Here is a 26,102-nt window from a genome sequence, read left to right as displayed (position 1 = left end):
TTTTGGATAATCTCTAGTTTATGGAGGAATAGGACACAAGAGGCCAGACAGCAGTGCATTAAACATGACTCCAAGATATTTCATGAAAGTAGTATAGGTGCAAATGGTGAGTTATGTGGTACCAATGTCAGAATGTTCATCCAGATTGACTGACATTTGGGGTAGTCTTCTGGATAAGGTAATTGGATCCAAAAAGCTGGAATATTTTAAGATCTAGTGCATAACGCTCAATGTTTTCTTTCTGTTAAAAGTTAAAGTGGCCCGAATGATTTCCAGGTTTGTAATTATTCTGCTGTCTGTCTTCCTTATCCTTTGTGACCAGAAGGCTTTCTGTTTTACTCTTAAACCCCGTCAGCAGCTCTTCATGAAGAAAAAATACGGGGTGGGGGGGGGGGGGAATACATCGAGTGGGAAATAAAGCTTTGAAATAATACTGTGCAGAAAAAGCTTGAAGAAATAGTTATGAAATGACTTCGGCTGCATTCGCCGAACACTCACCAAAAGAAAAGGCGCAGGATGCTCGCCACTAGCATCACCAAGCACACCTGAGTGGAGAAGCCCTCGGCGTTGCCACTCTTTTGGATGTCGCGATATTGCGGGAAGTATGGAAACGCGCCCCCAAAGACCATCAGAAAGGAGGCGATCCAGGACAGGAAAGACCAGGGGGAATCGAAGCCTAGCTCAGGGGGGAATCCACGGGGCTCTGCATCAGCCATCGGGATGATCAAAAACAATATAAAGCAAAAGCGGAGTGTCACGGTCAACTTGCTGACTTCAAGTGAACCATAAAGTACAGATTCTGCAAACCACAATGACAGCGCTTCATGGATGAGCAGGAGCTGTCATGACATGTCAGCTTGACTGGTGCTTTACGAAACTCCTTTCAACCAGCTGGATCAGGAAGTTTCTGTGCTCCGACGCAGCTTTCGTACTTCTTCCTGTTCTGTAGGTTTAAAATAGGACAATAAAAAAAACCTGCAACATTATTTGATAAATGTTTCAGTCCCGTCTCCCTCCCAGTGTTTACAATCATGGGATTGGTTTTAGTTTAAAATGATCTTTCATTCCCCACGCCAAACAAATGTGTGGCTGGTTAAAGCCATGCTGTATTTTTGTTTTGCTTGTTATGATGGTGGGGGGATTTACGAAATCCTATGTTACATAAGGTCGCCACTGAAGAGAGGCAGCTTGCTGAATGCTCCAGCTTGCCTTTAACCGCACTGGCGAAGCGGACCTTCCCGGTATCCAAACCTGTTACCGATATATGCTCAATAAATAAATGCGAGACTATGGTTTCAGGCTTACCTTAACATGCTAAGACGGATTCCGGAAACTGTTTCAGCTACATAGCATCTAAAGACTGTACTTCCTGCAGGATGGAAATACAATATCGCTAGCTCTGTCACTGTACTCTGTCAATCTACTCTCTGCAGACCGTAAAACAGCAGCTCAATATCCAGAGGTTGGGGGGCGGGCAGAGCCGCCTGCTGCACTTTCACTTTCTAGTTACTTTCATTTAAATATAATTTCTAAACTTGTGTTGACTGAGGTCAAGTCTGTCAAGCGCGATGCTGAATCTACTTGTACCGTAGCCTTTGTATTCGAGATCACACAAGTTAGTGCGACCTATCGTGGCTTCACTTCCGCTGCAAGTTAATAACAAGTCAAAACTTGGTGTGGCGAATAGGGCGCCAGTAAAACTGTTGGTGTTAACAAGCCCTCGTATGTGTGTGTGTGTAAACAGAAAGAAGCAGTATAGCTACATCACTATATATAGACACATAAACGAGGAAAGTAACCTTTCGACCAAAGTTGCCTGAACTGGGCAAAAGCAAAATACTGCGACTCCCGGTAATCTGAAATAAAGATTAGAAAATGTTGGAAATATTCAACCTGGCAGGAAGCATCTGTGGCGAGGGAAACAAGAGTTAATGTTTCAGGTTGATGACCTTGGCCTGACCTCGAGTATTTCCAGCATTTTCTGTTTTGTTTATTGGATCCTTCTTCTTGTCATGTTTTAATATGCTCTGTTTCCCTACAGGTTAACGCTATAAAGTTTCCCTCACTATCATAGAGAAGAAATACATTTAGGACGTACGTGTGTGTCCCCGTTGAATTGGTCAACGGCTCAGTTACTGAATACTACTCAAGTCTTCATGTTGGCAAACCCTCCCCGCTCGTCTATTTATAAATATTTCAGCTTGTTGCGCAAATTAACAGTTGGGCTGCGAGATCCGCTGAATTTATTTGCTATGCTGTACTCGGGTTTTAGTGAAACGTGCATAACTTCTCCTCGCTGGCTGACCTGCGTTTTGGATGAGGTGCTTTACTTGAACAGAGCTAATACAAGTTCTCTCTAAAACATGCCGAATATTACGTAGCAAATAAACCCAGCTGCTCGGGGTCGAGATTCACACCTCTTTTTCTAAAACGAACATTAGCAGATAGCACAGACTGAGCGGGTTTAAAAACTCAGAAAGGCTCGTCCTTGTTTTCAGATCTCTCTATGGCCTCACCGCTCCCTATCTCTATAATCTCCTCCGGTCCCACAACCGTCCAACATAACGGTGCTCATCTAATTCTGGCCCCTTGAGCATCCCAGATGGCCTTGGATCCACTATGGTTGACCGCACCCTCAGCTGCCTGGGCCCTAAGCTCTGCTTTCCTCTAACCCTAGCCGCCTTTCTGCATCATCCTTTACGACACTCCTTGGAACCTACCTTAACCCTCCCATGTCTTTATGTATATTTTTTGCGCCTGGTGTCAAATATTGTTCGATAACTCCTCCCGTGAAGTGCCTTGGGATGTTTTATTACGTTCAAGGCGCTATATAAATGCACGTTGGCGTTGTCCAGGAACACCTTCGATTATGGAATCAGAACGCTTCAGTTTATAAAAAGCAATAAATCCAACAACTGCGCCTAAAATAACAGAAAAGCGGAGCTCCATAACTGCAGACTGGGTTTTGCGAACTGTGGTCCTTTCTGAATCGATTGGGTTCCAATAAATTGCGCTTTACAAATTGGGGGTACGTTCGGGGATACCTGATCTCCGAACAATAGCAAATTATGATCCAGAAGCGCATGACAACTATTTTACCATTCCTCACTAAAACATTTCAACAGCATATATTGAAGCATTGGAAATGACCGTCAAAATTGAGTTGCAGGAGAGCGTTCTGTAAAGGAATCAATTATAGGGCTGTTAAATTCACCAATATACGTCTACAGAGTAAGTTCGAGTAAACTTTAACGAACTTCACCATCCCAACACTCGCTGCGAGTAGACTTGAATTAATTTAGTGCCCTTTATACCACATGCTATGTAAACTATGTTGAGGTTATCACGTGGTCCCGCGAAAGCCTGTGTAAGCTTGCAAATGTTGATTCTGCTGATTGAATTACTGACTCAGGGAAAGCTTTTAACAGAGCTTCTGATAGTAATGATGATTGTTGAACATTGAAGGAATACGCTCTACTGGTGCTTTGTATTTCCTTGCATTAATTTACTGCAAGAAAGTTATTTTCCCAGATCATTCCATTTAAAAGCAGAAAATAAACTGTTTTCCTCTGTACTGTTCAGTGGAACTTGAACAAAAATCTATTCCCAGTTATATTTGAGTGGTACACAAGCAAATATATCCTTCTTTAATATAAAAACAAAATACTGCAGATGCTGGAAATCTGAAACAAAAAAACAGAAAATGCTGGAAAAACTGAGCAGGTGTAGCAGCATCTGTGGAGAGAGAAACAGAGTTAATAACCCTTCTTCAGAGCTATCCTTCTTTAAGGCTGGCTAGAAAAGAAGTTGTACCTGAAAACTTCCATCTGTATATCAGGCGTAGAGAAAATAATTTATTATCGCTAAGATTCTTATACGATATTGTCCTCAACAAAAAGATTTTGATTTTGGGCTATTTTAAGCAAGTGCCCATTCTATACATAGAAAGATGGACATTGGTCCAGATGTTGTCGCAAAACTAGGTTTACAATTAGGATCAGTAACCATGAGCTGCAACGGGAAACTATAACTATTCTCCTGGGCCATTTTTATTAAATACATTAAATATATTTTACATAGACTGGGAGACAAAGACTAATGATATTGTCCATTGTAATTATTTGTGACAACACTTGCACACTCTAGACAGGATACAATAAAATTCAGCATCAGTACTCAGTTATGCTTACCATGTACAAGATTTATCACTAATGTTCCTACTTCATTTCAGGAATGAAGTGCATGAATCAGAGATCTCAGGACTCATAATGGATAGAGGGAAAAGGGAACAGGGAAGGGAAAGCAGCTGAGGACAGAAATAGCAGTAGTTGGGAAGGTGGCAAATGATTGTAGCAGAATTAGAGGTATTCTTTAAGATTTTTAGTGAATCAGTAACAATGAGACTAAGTTTCTCACTAGAAGACAAAGAGAAAGCTGAAATGATTTTTCACATGGAAAGTCGGTAGGACAGATATTATGCCTTAGCACAAATATTATAAATCCATTTAAAATAAAATTCTAGATACCCCAAAAAATAAAATTCCAGATACCTGAAATAAAATAACAGAATGAGGGCAGGGAACTGGGATTGAATGTGAATAATTCCAGTGGAATGGCTCGTACCGGTACCAATGGGCTTCTATAGCAGGAGGAGGGAGAAGAAAAATAGATCAAATATCGTTTACTTTCCTGTCCACCTGTTTATGGAGAATGTTGATCATAATTTTAAAGTTAAAATAAAGTATTAAATAAGGTTGCTGCATTATTGAGTATATTATGCCATATAGTTTTTTAAAAATTGGATCAGTTATTTTTCCCTCTGTTTCTTTTTAAAGCTTTCATGCTATTCAACTTCTCCGGTGGACACCTGTTCCCTTCTCCTTGACAGTGTTGCTACATATCTTTCTGCTAGGAGGTATCTAGTATTAAGTTCATGTTGATGTAGCTTTATTACATGTAATTTTCCGACATAAATAAATGTAGAGGTTTTTCAAATGTTATTATTGAAGCGTGATTTAAAAAACAGCACAAATCTGGCATAGGAGATCTTTCCTTCCCTGTTCCCTCATTCCTCTATCACACCTCCATCCCGCCACCTCATATACCCACATCATCATTCTCCTCCTTGTGACCCCTCCCAATTACTTCCTTTTTGCCACCAATTATTTCTTGGGTGGATCTATTCAATGTGAGAGCAAGTACAGTAAGGAGGATTGTTCAATGTGAGAACAAGTTCAGCCAGCTGGAAGAGATTCATTCAATGTCAAAAAAAATCAATACTTTGCTTAATTATGTTCAAATATTTCTTGCTTATCCTAACTACAACACTAGATTTGGGGGTTCTGATGAAAGATCATGACCTGAAACATCAACTCTGTCTCTCTCCCACCACAGATGCTGTAAGGCTTGCTGAGTATTTCCAGCATTTACTTTTTTGATATCAGATCTGGGCTCCCATGTGTGCCAACCCTTAGGAGATTGACTTACATTTGAAAACAAAAAAAAAGTGCTTATTCTAAAATAGGAGTGAGCTGGGAGGTATGATAAAAGAGTTAGCAATTGACCCATCAAGTAATTTCCTCCAGTGGAACACTGTTAGTTGGCAGGGACCAGACACACGTTCAGGTCAATTTTATCTTAGTGTTTAACTGACTACCACTTCTGTTTAAGGAATGCCTACCTTGAAGAACTATTGCTCTTCTCTCCGACAGGATTTTCATCTCTCTCTGTTGCCTTGTTCACCTTCATTGCTTTCCATTTCTCTCCTGGTGTTTGACAAGGTGTTTACTAAAACCCACTTTCACAGCCATATTTCCTTCCTCAGTGACTGTCTCTGTCTCCAACTTACCCCACATGGATTTCAACTGAAGTTCCACCCCTCATGTTTCGAAGCCACCCAGGATTACAGGTATCTCCGGGACATACAACACTCCTCGGATTGCAGTTTTCTTGCATCCTGAGCTCCACACTCAGTGCCATGCACCGCCATATGAACACACTTGACCTCTCCCTCCAGCAGCACCGCCGCACCCTATTTCTAAGCTGCCGGCGCCCCAGTTTCATTTTATTCTTCACTTCATCTGACGCCTCAACAAGAAACTTTGTCCCTTTCTTTCAGGTGCAAAGGAACGCAAGCTCCAACAACTCATCGACACCAACACCCATCCTGGACCCTCCACCCCTGCTTGTCCCTCTGTCCCCATCCTGTCTTCCAATTCCAGCCCAGGCCGTGTATTCACCATACCCCTGACCTTCCCTTCTCCGATGCTGAATGTTAGGTGCTCAGCAAAGGACTTAGCTTCATACCCTTGTGCCCTCATCTCAATGAATTTCGTGCTCAGCATGATGCTGATCTCTTCTTCCGCCACTTTTGTCTCCGTGCTCACTTCTTTGGGCAGGAGTCCTCTCCCTGTTCAATGGATCCTTTCACCCGCCTCCAATATTCTCACTCCACCTGGACCCCTCCCTCTGGATGCTTAACTTCTCTTGATCTTTTCATTGAGAACTGTCGGTGTGACATCAGACATCTCAATTTCTCTGCTCCTCTCACCCACTCCAACCTGTCTCTCTCTGAACTTGCTGCACTCCTTTCTCTCAGGTCCAACCCTGACATTGTCATCAAACCTGCTGACAAGGGTGGTGCTATTGTTGTCTGGTTCACAGACCTCTACCTCGCAGAGGCTGAGCAAAAACTCGCAGACACTTCCTCCTACCTCCCCCTGGACCATGACCCCACCACTGAACATCAAGCCATTGTTTCCAGGACTGTCACTGACCTCATCTCCTCTGGAGATCTTCCTTCCACAGCTTCCAACCTCATGGTCCCCCAACCTCTGACGGCCCGCTTCTACCTCCTACCCAAAATCCAGAAACAGTACTGTCCCGGCAGACCGATCGTGTCAGCCTGTTCCTGCCCCTTGCAACTCATTTCTTGCTATCTTGACTCCATTCTCTCTCCCCTTGTCCAGTCCCTTCCCACCTACATCCATGACTCCTCTGACAACCTACATCATATCAACAATTTCCAGTTCCCTGGCCTCAACTGCCTCCTCTTCACCATGGACATCCAATCCCTCTACACCTCCATCCCCCACCAGGATGGTCTGATGGCTCTCTGCTTCTTCCTCGAACAGAGGCCCAAACAATCCCCATCCACCACTACTCTCCTCTGTCTGGCTGAACTTGTTCTCTCACTGAACAATTTCTCCTTAAACTCATCTCACTTCCTCCAAATAAAAGGTGTGGCTATGGGTACCCGCATGGGCCCCAGTTATGTCTGTCTCCTTATGGGGTATGTGGAACATTCCTTGTTCTAGTCTTACTACGGCCCCTTCCCACAACTCTTTCTCCGGTACATCGATAATTGCTTTGGTGCTGCTTCATGCTCTTGTCTGGACCTGGAAAAATTTATTAATTTTGCTTCCAATTTCCACCCTTCCATAATTTTCACATAGTCCATCTCTGACACCTCCCTTCCCTTCCTTGACCTCTCTGTCTCAATTTCTGGTGATAGACTGTCCATCAATATTCATTACAAGCCTACCAACTCCCACAGCTACCTCGACTACAGCTCCTCACACCCCGCTTCCTGTAAGGACTCCATCCCATTCTCTCAGTTCCTTCGCTTTCATCACATCTGTTCTGATGATGCCACTTTCAAAAACAGTTCCTCTGACATGTCTTCCTTCTTCCTTAACCAGTGGTTGACAGGGCCCTCAACCGTGTCCAGTCCATATCCTGCACATCTGCCCTCACGCCTTCCTCTCCCTCCCAGAACCATGATAGAGTCCCCCTTGTCCTCACTTATCACCCCACCAGCCTCCACATTCAAAGGATCATCCTCTGCCATTTCCGCCAACTCCAGCATGATGCCAACACCAAACACATCTTCCCTTCACCCCGCCCCCGACGGCCTCGTTCCCTCTGGGACACCCTGGTACACTCCTTCATCATCTCTACACCTCAACCCCCTCCTACAGCACTTTCCCATGCAACCGCAGAAAGTGCAACACCTGCCCCTTTACTTCCCCTCTCCTCACCGTCCAAGGGCCCAAATACTCCTTTCAAGTGAAGCAGCATTTCACTTGCACTTCCGTCAATTTAGTCTACTGCATTCGCTGCTCCCCATGCGGTTTCCTCTACATTGGAGAGGCCAAACGCAGACTGGGTGACCGCTTTGAGGTGTGTCCACAAGCATGACCCAGACCTCCCTGTCGCTTGCCATTTCAATACTGCACCCTGCTCTCATGCCCACATGTCCATCCTTGGCCTGCTGCATTGTTCTAGTGAAACTCAACACAAACTGGAGGAACAGCACCTCATCTTCCGACTAGGCACTTTACAGCCTTGGGGACTGAATATTGAGTTAAAAAATTTCAGATCATGAACTCTCTCCTCCTTCCCCCCCCCCCCCCACCTTTCCGATCCCCCTTTTTTTCCAATAATTTATATAGATTTTTCTTTTCCCAACTATTTCCATTATTTTTAAATGTATTTCCATCCATTGTTTTATCTCTACCTTTTAGCCAATTTTGATCTCTTCCCCCCACCCCCACCAGGGCTATCCGTACCTTGCTCGTCCTGCTTTCCACTCTTAATGTCACCATTAGCACATATCTCAGCTAATATCACCACATTCAACACCTCTTTGTCCTTCTGTCTATGACATCTTTTGGCAATCTCCACCTATCACAGGTCCTCTATCCAGCTCTACCTGTCCCATCCCCCATCTTAAACCAGCTTATATTTCACCTCTTTTCTATTTTTCCTTAATTCTGTCGAAGAGTCATACGGACTCGAAACATTAACGTGCTCTTCTCCGCAGATGCTGCCAGACCTGCTGAGTTTTTCCAGGTATTTTTATTTTTATTCGGGTCAATTGAGCTGCTCAGCAGAGGGACGGACTACAACTCCCATGATGCAGTGGGGAGCCGGTGAATTCTCGCGAGATCCCGGCGCTGGCGGTGAGGAAGGTGTCGCTCAGCCACGGGGGTTGTTGTGGTAACTGAGCTGCTGAGGATTTAGGCTTAACGAACATGTCGGAGACGGACCCAAAGACGGTGCAGGATCTGACCGCTGTGGTGAGTGAGCTGGGGTGCGGGATGGTGATGAGGGGAGCTGCTCGACTGCAGGCTCAGGCTGTGCCGGTGAGAGCAGGCCTCAGCCCTCCTGACTGTTTCCTTGGCTGTAGCTTCACCTAAACACAGACTGGCCCAGTCCTAATGGGGCTAGAGAAGGGTTTCACCTAAACCCTAAATACAGACTAGCCCAGTCCTAATGGGGCTTGGAAAAGGGCTTCACCTAAATCCTAAACACAGACTGGCCCAATCCTAATGGGGCTAGAGAAGGGTTTCACCTAAACCCTAAATACAGACTAGCCCAATCTTAATGGGGCTTGGAAAAGGGCTTCACCTAAATCCTAAACACAGACTGGTCCAGTCCTAATGGGGCTTGGAAAAGGGCTTCACCTAAACACAGACTGGCCCAGTCCTAGTGGGACTTGGAAAAAGGGTTTCACCTAAATCTTAAACACAGACTGACCCAGTTCTAATGGGGCTTGGAAAAGGGCTTCACCTAAATCTTAAACACACACTGGCCCAGTCCTAATGGGGCTTGGAAAAGGGCTTCACCTAAATCCTAAACACAGACTGGCCCAGTCCTAATGGGACTTGGAAAAGGGCTTCACCTAAATCCTAAACACAGACTGGCCCAGTCCTAATGGGACTTGGAAAAGGGTTTCAACAAATCTTAAACACAGACTGGCCCAGTCCTAATGGGACTTGGAAAAGGGTTTCACCTAAACCCTAAACACAGACTGGCCCAGTCCTAATGGGGCTAGAGAAGGGTTTCACATAAACCCTAAACACAGACTGCCCAGTCCTAATGGGGCTTGGAAAAAGGCTTCACCTAAACCCTAAACCTAGACTGGCCCAGTTGTAAAGGGGCTTGAAAAAGGGCTTCACCTAAACCCTGGATGGCCTAGTCCTCATGGGACTAAAGAAGGGCTTCACCTAAACCCTAAACACAGACTGACCCTGTCTTAGTGGGACTGGGAGAACACAGTGCTTCTGATAGGGCTTTAGAACTAGAATCCTAGAAGTTTTTTTTTCGCTTTTATTTAACACTTATTAAATGGCATTTCAGGTCACCATACCTGTAGCTTTTTAGTATTCTTTTATAAATTGTACAATTTATGACCCATTTAGAGATTACACTTTTACATAAAGTTGCTGACTCATGTTGGAAGCATTCCTGGGAATTTGATCACATGAAGTGTGTGGACATAAGACTTTGAGGTATCTGCTCATGTGACCTCTGCAACTACAAACTGAATTTCCCTGCTAAAAGATGAGCCTACTGTAGTTTTATCCTCCTGTTCTGTAGTTTTGTCCACTGTTGTCCTAGAACCGGTGTGAGCATCTATGAGCAGACAAAAATGGGGTGGCTCATAAGCTCCTTCTCAAGGGCAACAAGTGCTGTAATTAACAAGAAATGCTGGCCTTGCCATTGATGCCAACATCCCATGAAAGAATAAGAAGGCGAATACACCTGTCACTGGTTGTAATCCTGTAGCCCACTGATTTTTAATGCTGAGAATAGAGCCAGAATCCATCTTTAAAAAAATTCTTTCATAGCATGTGGACATCGCTGGTTAAGCCAACATTTATTTCCCATCCCTAATTGCCCTTGAGAAGGTGGTGGTGGGCTACTGCCTTGAACCACTGCAGTCCCTGTGTTGTACGCACACTGAATCTCTGTAAGGAAGGGAGTTCCAGGATTTTGACCCATTGATAGCGAAGGAATGGCAATATACTTCCAAGTATACTTCCAATTCAGGGTGGTGTGTGTTTGGAGAGGAACTTGGAAGGTGAAGGAGGTGGTGTTCCCATGCATCTGCTGCCCTTATCCTTCTAGGTGGTAGAGCTTGTGGAGTTGGAAGGTGCTTGTTGAAAGAGCTTTGGTGAGTTGCTGCAGCGCATCTTGTAGATGGTACACATGCAGCCGCTTTGCACCGCTGGTGGAGGGAGTGGATGTTTAAGATAGTGGATGGGGTGCCACTCAGGCGGCTGCTTTGTCTTCGATGGTGTTGAGGTTCTCAAGTGTTTTTGGAGCTGCACTCATCCAGGCAAGTGGATAGAATTCATCACACTCCTGATTTGAGCCTTGAAAATGGTGGACAGGCTTTGGGGAGTCATGAGGTGAGTTACTTGCTGCAGAATTCCCAGATTCTGACCTGCTCTTGTAGCCACAGTATTTATGTGGCTAGTCCAGTTCAATTTCTAGCCACTGGTGGCCTCCAGGTTGCTGATAGTGGGGGATTCACAATTTGCAACTCCTCAAATACTGAAGCAGTCCAAGTCCTAGTGCAACAAGACCTGGACAATACCCAGGTTTGGGCTGACAAGTGGCAAGTAACATTTGCGCCACACAAGTACCAAGGAATGACCATCTCCAACAAGAGAGAATCTAACCATCGCTCCTTGACATTCAGTGGCATGACCATCACTGGAATCCCCCGCTATCAACACCCTGGAGGGGTTACCATTGACCAGAAACTGAACTCGACTAGCCATTTAAATACTGTGGCTACAAGAGCAGTTCAGAGGCTGGGAATCCTGCGACAAATAACTCACTTCCTGACTCCCCAAAGCCTGTCCACCATCTACAAGGCACAAGTCAGGAGTGTGATGGAATACTCTCCACTTACCAGGATGAGTGCAGCTCCAACAACACTCAAGAAAGCTGACACATCCAGGACAAAGGAGCCTGTTTGATTGGACTCCCCCCTCCACTGGCGAATAGTGACAATAGTGTGCACCATTTACAAGATGCACTGCAGAAATTCACCAAGGCCCCTTAGGCAGCACCTTCCAAACCTACAACCACTACATCCTGAATGATAAATGCAGCAGATACATGGGAACACCACCACCTGGAATTTCTCCTCCAAGCCACACACCATCCTGGCTTGGAAATATAAAGCTGGTCGTTCACGGTCGCAGGGTGAAGATCCTGGAGCTCCCTCCCTAATAGCACTGTGGGCGTACCAACACCACATGGACTACAGCGGTTCAAGAAGGCAACTTACCACCATCTTCTCAAGGGCAATTAGGGATAGGCAATAACTGCTGTCCTAATCAGTGATGTCCATATCCACGAATTAATTTTAAAAAAAAAAGCTCGGTCAGTAGTGGTGCTACCAAGCCACTCTTGCTGATGGACATTGAAATATCCCCACCCAGAGTACATTCTATTCCCTAGCCACCCTCTTCTTCTTCTCAGTTGTGTTCAGCATGAAAGAGTACTAATTCATCAGCTGAGGTCGGAGAGGAGGTGGTAGGGGGATGGGAGCCGCAGTAGGTTGTAACCAGCAGGAGGTTTCCTTGCCTATGTTTGACCTGATGCCATGAGATTTCATGAGATGTGAAGTCGATGTAGAGGAGTCCCAGGGCTACCCCATCCCAACTGGTGGGTCTGTCCTGCTAGTGGGTCAGGACACACCCTAGGATGGTGATGCTGCTGTCTGGGACATTGTCTGCATTATACGAGTCCGTGAGTATGACTATGTCATGCTGTTGTTTGACTAGTCTATGGGGTTGCTTTCAAGCCCCAGATGCTAATAAGGAGGATTTGCAGGGTCGACAGGCTGGATGTGTTGTTGTTTCCCTTGTATGGGTCGATGCCAGATGGTTCCAGTTTCATTCTTTTTAGTTTTCGCTAGGCCATTTCAGAGGGTATTTAAGAGTCAACCACTTTGCTGTGGGTCTGGAGTCACATGTAGGCCAGACCAGGTAAGGATGGCAGATTAAAAACAAAAAGATAAAAACAAAAAACTGCGGATGCTGGAAATCCAAAACAAAAACAGAATTACCTGGAAAAACTCAGCAGGTCTGGCAGCATCTGCGGAGAAGAAAAGAGTTGACGTTTCGAGTTCTCGTGACCCTTCAACAGAACTAGGTGAATCCAAGGAAGGGGTGAAATATAAGCTGGTTTAAGGTGTGTGTGTTTGGGGGGGTGGGTGGGGGGGAGGAGAGAAGTGGAGGGGGTGCTGTGGTTATAGGGACAAGCAAGCAGTAATAGAAGCAGATCATCAAAAGATGTCACAGACAACAGAACAGAAGAACACATAGGTGTTGAAGTTGCTGATATATATCTAAACGAATGTGCTAATTAAGAATGGATGGTTGGAGAATTAAGGTATAGCTCTAGTGGGGGTGGGGGGAGCATAAAAGATTTAAAAATATTTAAAAATAATGGAAATAGGTGGGAAAAGAAAAATCTATATAATTTATTGGAAAAAACAAAAGGAAGAGGGAAGAAACAGAAAGGGGGTGGGGATGGAGGAGGGAGTTCAGGAGCTAAAGTTGTTGAATTCAATATTCAGTCCGGAAGGCTGTAAAGTGCCTAGTCAGAAGATGAGGTGTTGTTCCTCCAGTTTGCATTGGGCTTCACTGGAACAATGCAGCAAGCCAAGGACAGATATGTGGGCAAGAGAGCAGGGTGGAGTGTTAAAATGGAAAGCGACAGGGAGGTTTGGGTCATTCTTGCGGACAGACCACAGCTGTTCTGCAAAGCGGTCGCCCAGTTTACGTTTGGTCTCTCCAATGTAGAGAAGACCACATTGGGAGCAACGAATCCAGTAGACTAAGTTGGGGGAAATGCAAGTGAAATGCTGCTTCACTTGAAAGGAGTGTTTGTGCCCTTGGACGGTGAGGAGAGAGGAAGTGAAGGGGCAGGTGTTACATCTTTTGCGTGGGCATGGGGTGGTGCCATAGCTGGGGGTTGAGGAGTAGGGGGTGATGGAGGAGTGGACCAGGTTGTCCCGGAGGGAATGATCCCTACGGAACGCCGATAGGGGGGGGTGAAGGGAAGATGTGTTTGGTGGTGGCATCATGCTGGAGTTGGCGGAAATGGCGGAGGATGATCCTTTGAATGCGGAGGCTGTTGGGGTGGTAAGTGAGGACAAGGGGGACCCTATCATGTTTTTGGGAGGGAGGAGAAAGCGTGAGGGCAGATGCGCGGGAGATGGGCTGGACACGGTTGAGGGTCCTGTCAACGACCGTGGGTGGAAAACCTTGGTTAAGGAAGAAGGAGGATGTGTCAGAGGAACTGTTTTTGAAGGTAGCATCATCGGAACAGATGCGACGGAGGCGAAGGAACTGAGAGAATGGGGTGGAGTACTTACAGGAAGCGGGGTGTGAGGAGCTGTAGTCAAGGTATCTGTGGGAGTCGGTAGGCTTGTAATGGATATTGGTGGACAGTCTATCACCAGAGATTGAGACAGAGAGGTCAAGGAAGGGAAGGGAAGTGTCAGAGATGGACCACGTGAAAATGATGGAGGGGTGGAGATTGGAAGCAAAATTAATAAATTTTTCCAGGTCCCGACGAGAGCATGAAGCAGCACCGAAGTTATCATCGATGTACCGGAGAAAGAGTTGTGGAAGGGGGCCGGAGTAGGACTGGAACAAGGAATGTTCCACATACCCCATAAAGAGACAGGCATAGCTGGGGCCCATTTGGGTACCCATAGCCACACCTTTTATTTGGAGGAAGTGAGAGGAGTTGAAGGAGACACTGTTCAGTGTGAGAACAAGTTCAGCCAGACGGAGGAGAGTAGTGGTGGATGGGGATTGTTCGGGCCTCTGTTCAAGGAAGAAGCTAAGGGCCCTCAGACCATCCTGGTGGGGGATGGAGGTGGATCTTTTAAGCCCATACTTCAATCGCCACTCGTAGTGAGTCATCCTATAGTCCAATAGCTTTCACTTCAAGAACTAATTTTTTTCCTTCCTCCATGCCCTCACCACCACATTCTTGGTTCTTCTAGTGTGAATCCTTCGTTTCCAGATCACCTTGTTCTCAATTTGTCACCAGCGGAAACACCTTTCACTGTTTACCCACAGTTACTCCCCAGATATCATTAGCTCCTTTACTGGCAATGCGACTAGCCTTGCCTTGCTTTTGCTGCTATTATTGCTGCTTCCAGCTCTGTAGAAAATGCTTGTTCTCACTCCCACCCAATTTTCCTGTCTATGTCTCTTTGTCCTGCTTGATCTTTAATCCACGGTGTCACTGTCTCTCAACTGCCACAACCCCTTCAAAAGTGCACACTCTTGCTCTCGTCTTGCTGTTGAAATCTTTAGCCACACTTTTGCTCCCAAAGGACCTGATTTCTCTAATGATTTATGTCTTGCGAGACACTTCAAAATTCTGGCACCCACATCCTATGTTGCGCTAAGTTCCATTTTTCCATTATTTTTACTTCCTTATTTCCCTTGCCAATCATTCTCTGGAATCTCTATTGACTTGCTATTCCCCAGTGCAGCAAATTTGAAATCCTGATTTGACTTTACTGCACCCTATCTTCTCAAGCCTGCCATCCAAGCTCCTGGTTTACTGTTGTCTGATTCTGAGTTCTTGTACATCCTCCTTATTAGTGCTTGCTCCTTGATTGCAGAGTTTTCAGTCATCTAGTTGTTGGTCTCCCAATCTCCATAAGTTATACCTGGTCCCTTTATTACCATTGTTAAAATTCTCTTCAAACTTTCAGTTTTTTTCAAGTTGTGCATTCAGTCATCTGTTCCAATTCTTCCATCATTTGGTTCTTTCTCTTTGTGAACCAAGATATTGCATTTTAAAGTATTGTACAAATTAAAATTGTTTAACCCTTATAGAGAGAATTCTGTGGGTTTTTTTTAAAGCATTGCAGCTCAGTCATTGGTTGGTTAAAAAAAATCCCTAATACTGGAGTGTTATTGAGATGAGCACAGTTTTATTGCTGTAATTAAAATAAAACTAAAAAAACTGAAAAAATAACATTTTAGATCCACAAACTTTACTATTGCCTTATAAAGTTTAAAATACTGCATATATCATTTCTTATCTGTATACAATTCAAAATAGTATTTTACAGCTTTCTTACTTATGTATGAAAATTGAGTTTGCCCATTTGTCCTGTGTCTGCAGCATGCAGCTGAGACCCATGTCAAAATTGATTTTCAATTGACTGCATACTGTTTCCATGGCCCATTTCATGTGATTAAAACAGAGAACTCTGGAAGGGCTTAGCAGGTCAATAAGTATTTCAGCATTTGTGGAGAGAGAAACAGAGTTAAGTTTTCAGGTCAATGACCTTTCATCAGAAAGCTGATCAGCCTGAAACATTAACTCTGATTCTGTCTCCACAGATGTTGCCAGACATGCTGAGCATCTCCAGCATTTTTTGTTTTTATTTTAGATTTCTAGCATCTGCAGCATTTTGCTTTTGCCCATTTAATATAGTTGTAGAATGATGGAATGTTCCAGCACATAAACAAGCCATTCGCCCCATCAAGTCTCTGCCTTTGCACAAGATACTTAGTCTAATAGAAGTCTCCTAGCCTCACCCAAACTCTTTAATATACCTCCTTTTTGAACAGTCATCTGAAGCCCTTTTCAAATAATTTATGTCCACCTCTTCAACAATGATTAGCCACAAATAATTCTGTATTTGACCCACATTTGGTATAAAATGTTTATATTTCCAACATTTCTTTTCATTATTTTATTTATCTTAACTTTGTGCACCCTCATAGGAACAGGGTTAGGCCATTCAGGCCCTTGACCCTGATTGGCCGTTCAGCTAGATCATGGTTGATCTTTATCTTAACTCCCATGTAGCCTGCCATGGTTTCACATTCCTCAATACCTTAGCTTCACAAAAATCTATCAGTTTCAGTTTTTAAATTTTTAATTGACCTAGTCTCAAGAGCTTTTTGTGGGAGAGAGTTCTAATATTAGTTCTAATATTGCTCTGTACTCCCCATCAAAGGAAAATTTCTCTCTACTCTTTCAAATCCTTTAATTATAATCACCTCAATTAGATCGCTAACTCCTCTAATGGCAAAGCTACTTGTCTAACCCTTGCTGCTGCTGTTGTTGCCACTCCCAGCTCTTGTTAACCTTTTATACTGAAAGGAATACAAACCTCACCAATGCGACTTTTCCTCATAATTTAATCCTTTTAGCCCCATTATCATTATAGTGAATCTGCATTGATCCCCAACTAAGCCCAATATATCCTTGGAGTTGTGGGGCCCAGACTGAAATGTGATCTAATCAAAGCTTTATATGACAAACAAAACTTCTATCCCTTTGCATCCTAGCCCGGTTAAGATAAAGGCCAAAATTCCATTACTTTTTTAAATTTTTTTTTGTACCTGTCCACTAGCTTTCAATTATCTTTCCAACCAGTGAAATCGATAACTATTTAACTCCATCACAACCATCTTGAAGACCTCTTATCAACTCACTCCCTCAATCTTCAGTCAGATTTGATAAGGACTAATTCCTGAAGCCTCTCTTCATAATTGTAACACCTTATCCCTGGTGACATCTTAGTGAATCTATATTTTATGATATATGTTGCATCTATGTCCTCCATGTGATACGCAATATTCAAACTGCTACCTAAACAGGCCTTATATAAGTCAGCATTACCACCTTGCTTTATTATTCTAAGCATCTTGGTGCAAACCAAGCATCTCACTTTGCCTTTTTTTATTACCTTACTTACACAGATGATTAATGGTTGCAGTTCAAATATATGCATATGGAGATTTCTTGCGCCCCTCTACTCCTTTCAATGTCTTGCCATTTAAGGTATATTACTTTTCCTAATTCCGCCAAAAATGTAATGCTTCAATTTTTCTGCATTGAACTGCACATTCAGTTTTTCAGCTTTTTTTTCGGTGTTCTGCATTGAACTCCACCTATCTGCTCATCCTGCTAGCCTACCTGTGTCCTCCAGCTGGCTTTCGCAATTCTCATTATAATTTGCTTTACACTGCAGAAAATTTCAATATTGTTTCCTTAATTTCCAGATCATAAGAGCAACCACAGCAGAGACCTCTATGAAACATCACTTATCACAACTTTCCTGCCTTTTATCTTTATCATTTGCTCTACCTATTTGGAAATAAGGGACATATCAATACATCTTTGGCACATACTTGTGTGTTTTTGGAAATTGATTGAAATCAAATTTACTGCACTTCCTAGATCTGTCCTCTGCTATTTGTTCAAAGATTTATATATATTTGTTCAATATGACATACTTTTAAAAATTAATGCGGACAGGCCCCAATTAACTCATACGCCAGCCTTGGTTCAGCGACTGTTGGCTCTGAGCCTGGCAGTTGTGGATTTTAGGCCCACTCCAATACTTGAGCTCATACTTAAAGCTGACATTTCAGGGGCAGTACTGAAAGATATTGCAGTGTCAGAGGCCTGAAGATCAGAATTATTATATAAAAATGTTTTATTAATGCTTTATGGTAATGCTTTGAATAAATGTGTAAAATGCAGCATTGGTCTAGCACTGACTGATGCAAACAGTTTCTGTTAAGGAAGTTGCAAATTTTTGTTTAAAGCTGATAAACCATAGTTCACTTATATTTTTCAGGTTACCACATTGCTCCAACAGATGCAGGACAAATTTCAGACAATGTCTGACCAGATCATTGGTAGAAATATCCTTACTTTCAAAGACAAATCAAGTTTCAAGCGTATGTGCTTGATAAAATAAGTTGATGCAGCGTGAAAAGAGACTTGAATGGGGTATAAAAACACCAGTGTAGACCAATTAGACTGAATGGGCTGTTTCTGAGCTGTAAATTTCATCTAATTTTGCAATGCACGTAGATTTTAAGTGAATCTCAATAGCCTTATACTAGAATCTTTGCATTGAATGTATCTTGTATAAATTTTGTTAAAAAGTTGACATGATTTTGTGCACTGACTCCAATGCCCAACCTAGGTGATAATTTTGGTTCTAGAATATCTTACAAACCAATTGTGTTAAGTGTTGCCTCTGAAGGTAAGACCTCCATCAGCCATAACCCTGCAGCACAAGACTCTTGCATTACTTGCCTATATGGACTTTTTTCCAATATTAAAGAAGGTCTGCAGCAATAGAGGCAAGTTCTGTGATTTAAAAGGGACGTTGGAAGGGACCTTGCAGCTAAAACAATGACATTATTGATGGTGAAAATTCCGCTTTTAACTGGGCTAACTGTGGCTATATGACATTGGTAGTAACTTGTTTGTTTTACCATGTTCTCCATTAAATTCAAAAGTAGAAGATAAGTTGCTTAGAAACAGTAGGATTTAGCTTCTGCATGTAGTGATTATTCAGATTGACCAGCCTTTGCTAAAATCACAGCCTAGTTGTATTATTACGTATGTATGGTTGGGTATGTTTTTTGTGATTGGTTGCATCAGCTGTGACAATCTTTCCCAGCTGCAGCAGAATATTGTGAATAGGAATACAGTATTGCTGATCTATTTGTATTTTTAATTGAAGCTCAGAGTCCCATCTGTCTACCTGACATAGAGGAAGTTTGGATAAAGATGCTTTGCTACCCATTGAGCAGAGGTCCTCTTGTTGAATATATAATAACTGATACTATATCTGTGCTCATGCACTGCTTATTGGCACTTTTAATGTAATCCTTAAAATTGGAGTTCTAAATATCCAATTTGTCTGACCAGAATGCATTGCTGAATGTAACCTGTTGTTGAATGTTACTATACGTCCAACAGTGTGCTGTGCTCACTGGCAGCTTAAACATCTAGAAATCTACTTTTTAAAGAGAAGGATCATGTTGATGAATGTGCAGAAACCAGCTTGTATTATTAAATTCTGTGGTGGTACCAAAATTACGTTTGTGACATCAGAAGATTTTTAAATTTAAGAACATCTGACAGTCTTAGATAACAGTGAGTTGGTTGGAATTATCAATTAAGACATGACCAAGCCAGTCATTATACTCAAAGCAAAACTTTTGCTTTTCCTCCCCCAGTGAAACTGAGTTAGCAAAAAGTGCTATTTGCAAAGCATTCATTCCTCTTTTGTGCATTGTTTGTTTTTGCTGAGGCCTGGTTTCTTTGAACAACAAGAAAAAGTTGCATTTATATAGCACCCTTAGCATTCAAAAACATTCCAAAGTGCTCCTCAGAGCCAGTTTAGAGGAGGAGAAATTAGGAAGGGTAACCAAAAACTTGGCCAGAGAGGGAGTTTGAAAAACAGGGATTTCAGGAGGCAGTTGCAGAGAGTAGACAGTTGGAGACTTGGCTACCTGTCTCAATCTTATGTAGACAGTCATTCCTGAGGAAGCCAGTAGTTCTGTCAGCTCTATTTTTTTTTTAAACTCCTGGTTTAAGAAACTTTTGAGTTTCTTGAAGCATAGAATGTGAAATTTTCCAAGTTGTGTAAGATAGTTTGAATGTTATCTGATAGACAGCCTTACAGTACAGTGAGGGTTACATTAACCCCTAGGATCTGGGTTTGAATCCAGCCTGTGCAGGAGAACAAAGAAATAGCTTTGCTAGTTGTAACGGTTGTAAGTGAAAACATTGGGCAATCTCTGATTTCATTTCCAGAATTAGTCGTTAAATTAGCATTCTAATTCTGAGACCATAATGATGGCTAAAGCAGGAAACTAAAATGTCACACTGATTCTGAAGTTGGGGTTGAGGTGCATTATTGGGGAAGATTATTGTTTAGCTCATGGAATTTGAGAGCTTTTTGGACTGCACAGTGTTTCCTTGCACTAATGATATTTGTTACTTTAAATGAACAAATTTTTAACCATTGCTGAAATTTACCCAAAGAAAGTTTAAAAAATGTTTCTTTGACACCTTTCACTTGATGAGATGAGTGCTCGCATCGATGACCTAGAGAAAAACATTGCTGACCTCATGACACAAGCAGGAGTTGAAGAAATAGAAGGAGGAGAAAACAAGGTAAATGTTAAACATTTAAAAACACCTTTTCCTCGCTCCCTCTTCCGCTCACTTCTCTTACCTGATAAACTGGTCAAAATGCCAAGTTTGAAATCCTTCAAGTGATTTGATGAGTGAATAACAATTTTATGTTTTTTTTTAAATTTTAGACAGTTAATATAAGTGCAAATTTTAGCAGTCAGTGGAATCTGAGAGATAGAGAGGACTGATGATGGGTGCATTGTGTAGACAAATGCAGTGATCTTAAAAAATAATCACATTTGGCTAATATTTCTTGTATCCTGGGTGCCAGGGCCCTGATGTAAGGTGCCTTCTGCTAAAGCTGGGAAATTATGAAAGGGTTTTTATGGCAGATTTAAAAGAAAAGCTAGTAAGGGACGTAGATAGCCAGAAAGTCAACACCATTAAAATTTGAACTTATAAAGATGAAAGATATTGACGTGCCTGCTTCTTACAGTGACTGAGTAAATTTATTGAGTGGGTAGCTGAGCCGTATAGATGGGAAAATCCCACGTTTGATCCCTTTTCTGAGGAGGGTTACGGATGCCTTAATGCAGTTTAGGTGGAGAAAGGATAAAATAACTCCTGATTGTTATATCATGACTTTTGCTGAAGTTGGGCATGTGTAAACATTTGGGCTGAGGGTCAGTTGTGATGCTGTTGATATTGAATAGCCAGGTAACACTCACTGTCCAGGTTCTCTCGCATAGCCCCCACTTGTCTAAAATGACAGGGAGTGCTAATTGACCAGTGTAATGTAGCATTCCAACAAGGAATTGAACTTCCAAGAAAGAAAGGTATGGGAAAATGTGGCTTCATAGTTAAATATGCCTATTTTTAAAAGAAGAAATATTGGCTTGTATTCATTATTGACCCATTTTTGTTTTCTGGTTGTAGAACAGATCTAGTTGATTGACACGCCCAATGGCAGGCACATTTAAACTGTCAACTAGAAGGCAGGGCCTAATATAACGCAAGGATGAGATTTTTCCTGGCTCTTTGGCATATGTTCATGATATAATTGTTTGTTTCTCTTTCTGGCTCAAATTCACTGTTTAGAAACTGTTCTGTCCCAAATTTCATGGAAATGGAATATGGGTATATTATAATAATACAATTTCCCTAACATCCGTCAGTATTTAAATTTTCTTCAGCTGTTGCATCTCTCTCAGGTGGTGGTTTAGAACAAATATGGAGTTTGTTTTTTTGAGTGATAGTATGATTAAACTTTTTATTATTCGTTCATGGGATGTGGACGTCGCTGGCTAGGCCAGCATTAACTGCCCATCCCTGATTGCCCTTGTTCAGATGGCAATTAAAAGTCAACCACATTGCTGTGGTTATGGAGTCACATGTAGGCCAGACTGGGTAAGGACAGCAGATTTCCTTCCCTAAAGGACATTAGTGAACCAGATGGGTTTTTACAACAATTGAAATGGTTTTATGGTGGTCTTCAGACTTTCAATTCCAGATTTTTTTTTTATTGAATTCAAATTTCACCATCTGCCAGAGCATTACCCAGAGTCTCTGGAATACTAATCCAGTGACACTACCACTATGTTACCACCTCCCCGTTCACATTAAAATAAATATCTTAAGTGCACATTTCTCAAAATCCAATGTCCAAAATGGATTTAAGTCAGTATTAATGGGCAAGTTTTGCACCAACAGACTGAGGACAATTGTTATAGGATTTAAAATGCCACTTCAGCATGGTAGAGTATTTGAGGTTGAAGACATTTTTAAGTACATTATGATATTGCACCATTTGTACACCATACAGAAGATTTGTCACTCCAGCTTTAAGATCGGTCACTTGGAATAAGTACTGTTTTTCACATCGCTTTGCTTGAAATATGCTCCTTCAACGTTCTTCATTTTGTTGTTGTGCATAGTTAATAGCAAACAAAAGCCGGAAGTAGATATGGTGTAAATAGACGAAACAAAAGGAAGTAGCATTTGAAAATATTTTTTATATTAATATCTTTTATGAAGTAAAACCTGTTACTGGGAGACTGTTATAAATTGCATTGTTCCTGTAAAATTCAATTTAACTTTGCTTTATTGTCCGTACAGAAATTCATTTTGGGTTTATTGCTCATTCATTAAAAAATTATGTATAAATGAATAATAAAAAGAAAATTACCCTATCACAGAGGTCTAAGTTCAATTACAATACATTAAAAACTTCCAATGCATTGAAATAATAAGTCAGAGAGTTCCATCTTGAGTACATATCCTTATCTGTTCATCAAGCTTCTGTCAAAAGTTATTATAGAGAAGTTCAAGAACCGATTTGTCCTGCATCTGAGGGATTATCCTTTTCCCTGAACACATCCGACAGTAAAACTAAGGCAAGAGATGATTCTCATTTTTCATGAAGAATTTTGACAAAATCTGCGCCTGACATTCTTTTATCAAGAAAAATCAGCTCGTCAAATACCCTTTCTGCCTGGCTCATTAATCTCTGTACACTTAAAGAGTCTGCTTCCCTTAGACAACAGTACTAGGAGATACATGCAAAAAGCATAACATTCTTAACTATAACCGTATAAAAGATTTTTATGATTGTAGGATCTCCTGGAAAGGATTTTAATTTTCTGAGGCAGCATAATTGTGTATGCCCCTTGGCTAACACACCTGTCCACTGTTTCCTCCAATTCAACTTATCTACTTTAATACCTAGATACTTGTAGAGTGCACATCACGAAACTTCACAATCCCCAATGCAGCAGGAAAAATTCTGCAATCCTACATAATAAGTGAAAATTGACATTTGATCAATGTAAAACAGAGACCCTTAATATGATAGTAAGCACTTTGAACTCAGGCGACTGCACCATTGTCCTTGTGTGCTTTTTCAATTGTAATTTTTTTTTCCTTCCACAGGCTCCCAAGTAACTTGAAGAGGATGGTGGAAGGTGTTTTCTTTACACCTATTCAGCTTATTTACTTAATTCAAGAGTTTGTGCTGTGCTAAATGCATTTTTATATTGAAAATAATGGGTGTATTAACAGCTGTATTTGAATTGTCTTTTGTAAGAAAATGTATTGCTTAAAATTTAATACACATTCGGGAATTGTAAAATTGTTTAAAAATTGGGTACCAGATGTTAAATTTTTCTAAGTGGAAGACAATTTTGATGTAGCTAATTAAACTTCATTCTCTGACAACAGAGATATTTTAAATATTTTTCATTAAATTATTCACACAACACTGTTTTGAAATTAAGTTGGTTGAAGATCCATTTGGAACTATATTTGTGCCATTGTTATGTTTTTTTCCATTTGATATTTTCAGTAAAAGACCATGAAGGCCCAATTTTCTTCCTTTTGATATTGTGTATAAGCCAGCCCAGTGTTGTCTCATAGAAAATACCATAATTGTAGGGCAACTCCTATTGCTAAGCACGCAACGCACCTGTTACTACCCTAGTGATGCAGTGATGGATTGCTCTTAATGGTAATGTACTTTGCGAGTGGTTTTGTAAGTTTATTCTAAATGTTGGCTTTACTGTCTTATGAATAATTCTCAAGCAAGATTGCTCTAAAATGTGAGTGCCTGTGCTTAAATTGTTAGTGGACACCATATATTTTTCAATGAGTTAAAATACTGAGTTAGCAATTATAACCAACTTAAAGGTACTGACATTTTATTAGTAACAGGATATTCTAAATGGTGAAGGGGTAGAATTTTCACTATTTGTCGAAAGTTACTTGTGAGATTGTTACACATGTATGAATCATTTTTAAAAAAAGAATTGTTTTTTTTGAATGCATTAAGCATCTATCTGCAATAGAAATTCTGGCATAATTTCGCTCATGGGACTGATCACTGTTAATGTGGATTTTTTTCAAAATGGCCTAAACTGTTTAATTGGAGCAAGTACATTGATTCAATGATCTCATAATACTTTGGTTATTAAACAATTGACCTTCTGTACTGCTATGTACATGTTAAAATACAGTGTATGTGTGTAAAAGTGTTCATCATTTATTTTTACTACGTTGCTCCTGACTTCTTGTGCTTGGCACTCTACAATGTGTTTGACTTTCTCTTGACATTCTCTGTCATAGCTCCAGCTAGTGTTTAAGCAGAATGTTTGGAAATTGTAATAAAATGTATAAATCATTAGCCCAAGAGTCAGCCTAATCTAAAGGTGATGGATACTCTGGTGTTGATTTATATGGTATTTCAGGTTACTCTGCTGCTGGCAGTAGTCTTAAAGTTATTTGTTGTTCGTGTTGTCCTTGACAGCTATTCCTAACAGACATATAAAATAAATCTCTTAGTACTAAATTTTAGAAACATTTAAGCAGCATTTCCAGGCTTTTATTTAAAACTCAAAGGCTTTTTTTCTCCTATTTAACTTTTACATAATCTTCATGCAGTTTCTAACAAGCAAGTGCCTAGGTCAATTTTACCTAAGAAACTGAACACACTCCGTATTGTGGGATACCTTGATTTTTTTTTTTAATCTTCTGAGTTAAGGTAGTGATTGTTGATTTCTGTTCTTTAGGAGTATTGATAATAAGATTAAAAACTAAAAATTTCACAAACCTCATGAAATGTGAGGGCAGTTTACATTATTACCAGTCAGACATGCAGCATGATTACAAGACTTGCACAGTAAAATATATAACATTTGTGAGTCAAAATTCTGTTGTATAAACAAAATTCAAAACCAAGCTGTACAAACAAGGTACTGTCTAAGTTATTAACATTTCTGCACCCTCAGTAGATTGTGCGCAGTTAACAGGCCTGACTACATATCAGAAATGCTTCCAGCACTTCACATACAATGAATTTGAAGTCACTGATTCTTCTGTGACCTCAAACTTGTCAGTTGTTTTGCGCATAACAAGAGTTTTGCGCATAACAAGATCATTCAGCACTGCGACAAATTGAACAGCCAATTAATTATTTTGGTGCTGTTGGCTGAGGAAAGATATCAAGAGAAGTTACTGCTCTTTGAACACTATCCATCTGAATCAGTGGAACAGACAGACTGGCCTCATCCAAAGTGTGGAAACTTTAAAAATTCAGCACTCCCTCACTATTGCACTGGAATGGCATTCTAGATTGTGAACTTGAGTCCTCAATTTTGAATCTACATCTTTTTGACTGGTGTAAGACTGCTATCAATTGAGCCAGACTGAATATAGTTGCTTAAAAAATGTTAGCGCAGGTGTGGTGCACAGGTGTGGTATTCAGGTTGAAGTTCTAACACAATTAAAATGCAGTGTTTTTATTAGATGGGATGTTCGCTATATTTTCTTGCTTTTGAGCAAGGGGTGCATTAAAAGTTCTGACTTACTAG

General features: G+C 41.4%; 2 protein-coding genes across 2 annotated transcripts in view; one reads left to right on the top strand and one right to left on the bottom strand.

Moving 5' to 3' along the window:
- si:dkey-246g23.2 (solute carrier family 66 member 2) overlaps positions 1 to 1,590 on the bottom strand; it is a 71,528-nt gene extending 69,938 nt beyond the window's left edge. Inside the window, exons 1-2 of the mRNA XM_041191866.1 lie at positions 1,306 to 1,590; positions 499 to 943 (exon numbers count right to left, since the gene is read on the bottom strand). Of these exons, the coding sequence (XP_041047800.1) occupies positions 499 to 716 (218 nt within the window). The 5' untranslated portion in view covers positions 717 to 943; positions 1,306 to 1,590. The remainder of the gene's footprint in view (positions 1 to 498; positions 944 to 1,305) is intronic.
- A 7,343-nt stretch (positions 1,591 to 8,933) lies between these two features.
- On the top strand, positions 8,934 to 24,984 carry hsbp1b (heat shock factor binding protein 1b). Its single transcript, XM_041192109.1, has 4 exons — positions 8,934 to 9,080; positions 18,440 to 18,506; positions 20,684 to 20,781; positions 23,671 to 24,984. Exons 1-4 carry the CDS (start codon positions 9,036 to 9,038, stop codon positions 23,680 to 23,682), a joined length of 222 nt encoding a protein of 73 aa, XP_041048043.1. The 5' UTR covers positions 8,934 to 9,035; the 3' UTR covers positions 23,683 to 24,984.
- Positions 24,985 to 26,102: the final 1,118 nt, after the last annotated feature.

The sequence above is a fragment of the Carcharodon carcharias genome, chromosome 7 (assembly GCF_017639515.1).
Source record: "Carcharodon carcharias isolate sCarCar2 chromosome 7, sCarCar2.pri, whole genome shotgun sequence".
NCBI lineage: Eukaryota > Metazoa > Chordata > Chondrichthyes > Lamniformes > Lamnidae > Carcharodon > Carcharodon carcharias.
The sequence above is the reverse complement of the archived record's forward strand: the minus strand, read 5'-3'. Positions and strand labels throughout refer to the sequence as shown.

Coding starts and splice junctions, on each gene's coding strand:
- hsbp1b (XM_041192109.1), top strand. CDS start 9,036: ATGTCGGAGACGGACCCAAAGACGGTGCAGGATCTGACCGCTGTG. Junction 9,081..18,439: donor TGCAGGATCTGACCGCTGTG/GTGAGTGAGCTG, acceptor TATATTTTTCAG/GTTACCACATTGCTCCAACA. Junction 18,507..20,683: donor TGACCAGATCATTGGTAGAA/ATATCCTTACTT, acceptor GACACCTTTCAC/TTGATGAGATGAGTGCTCGC.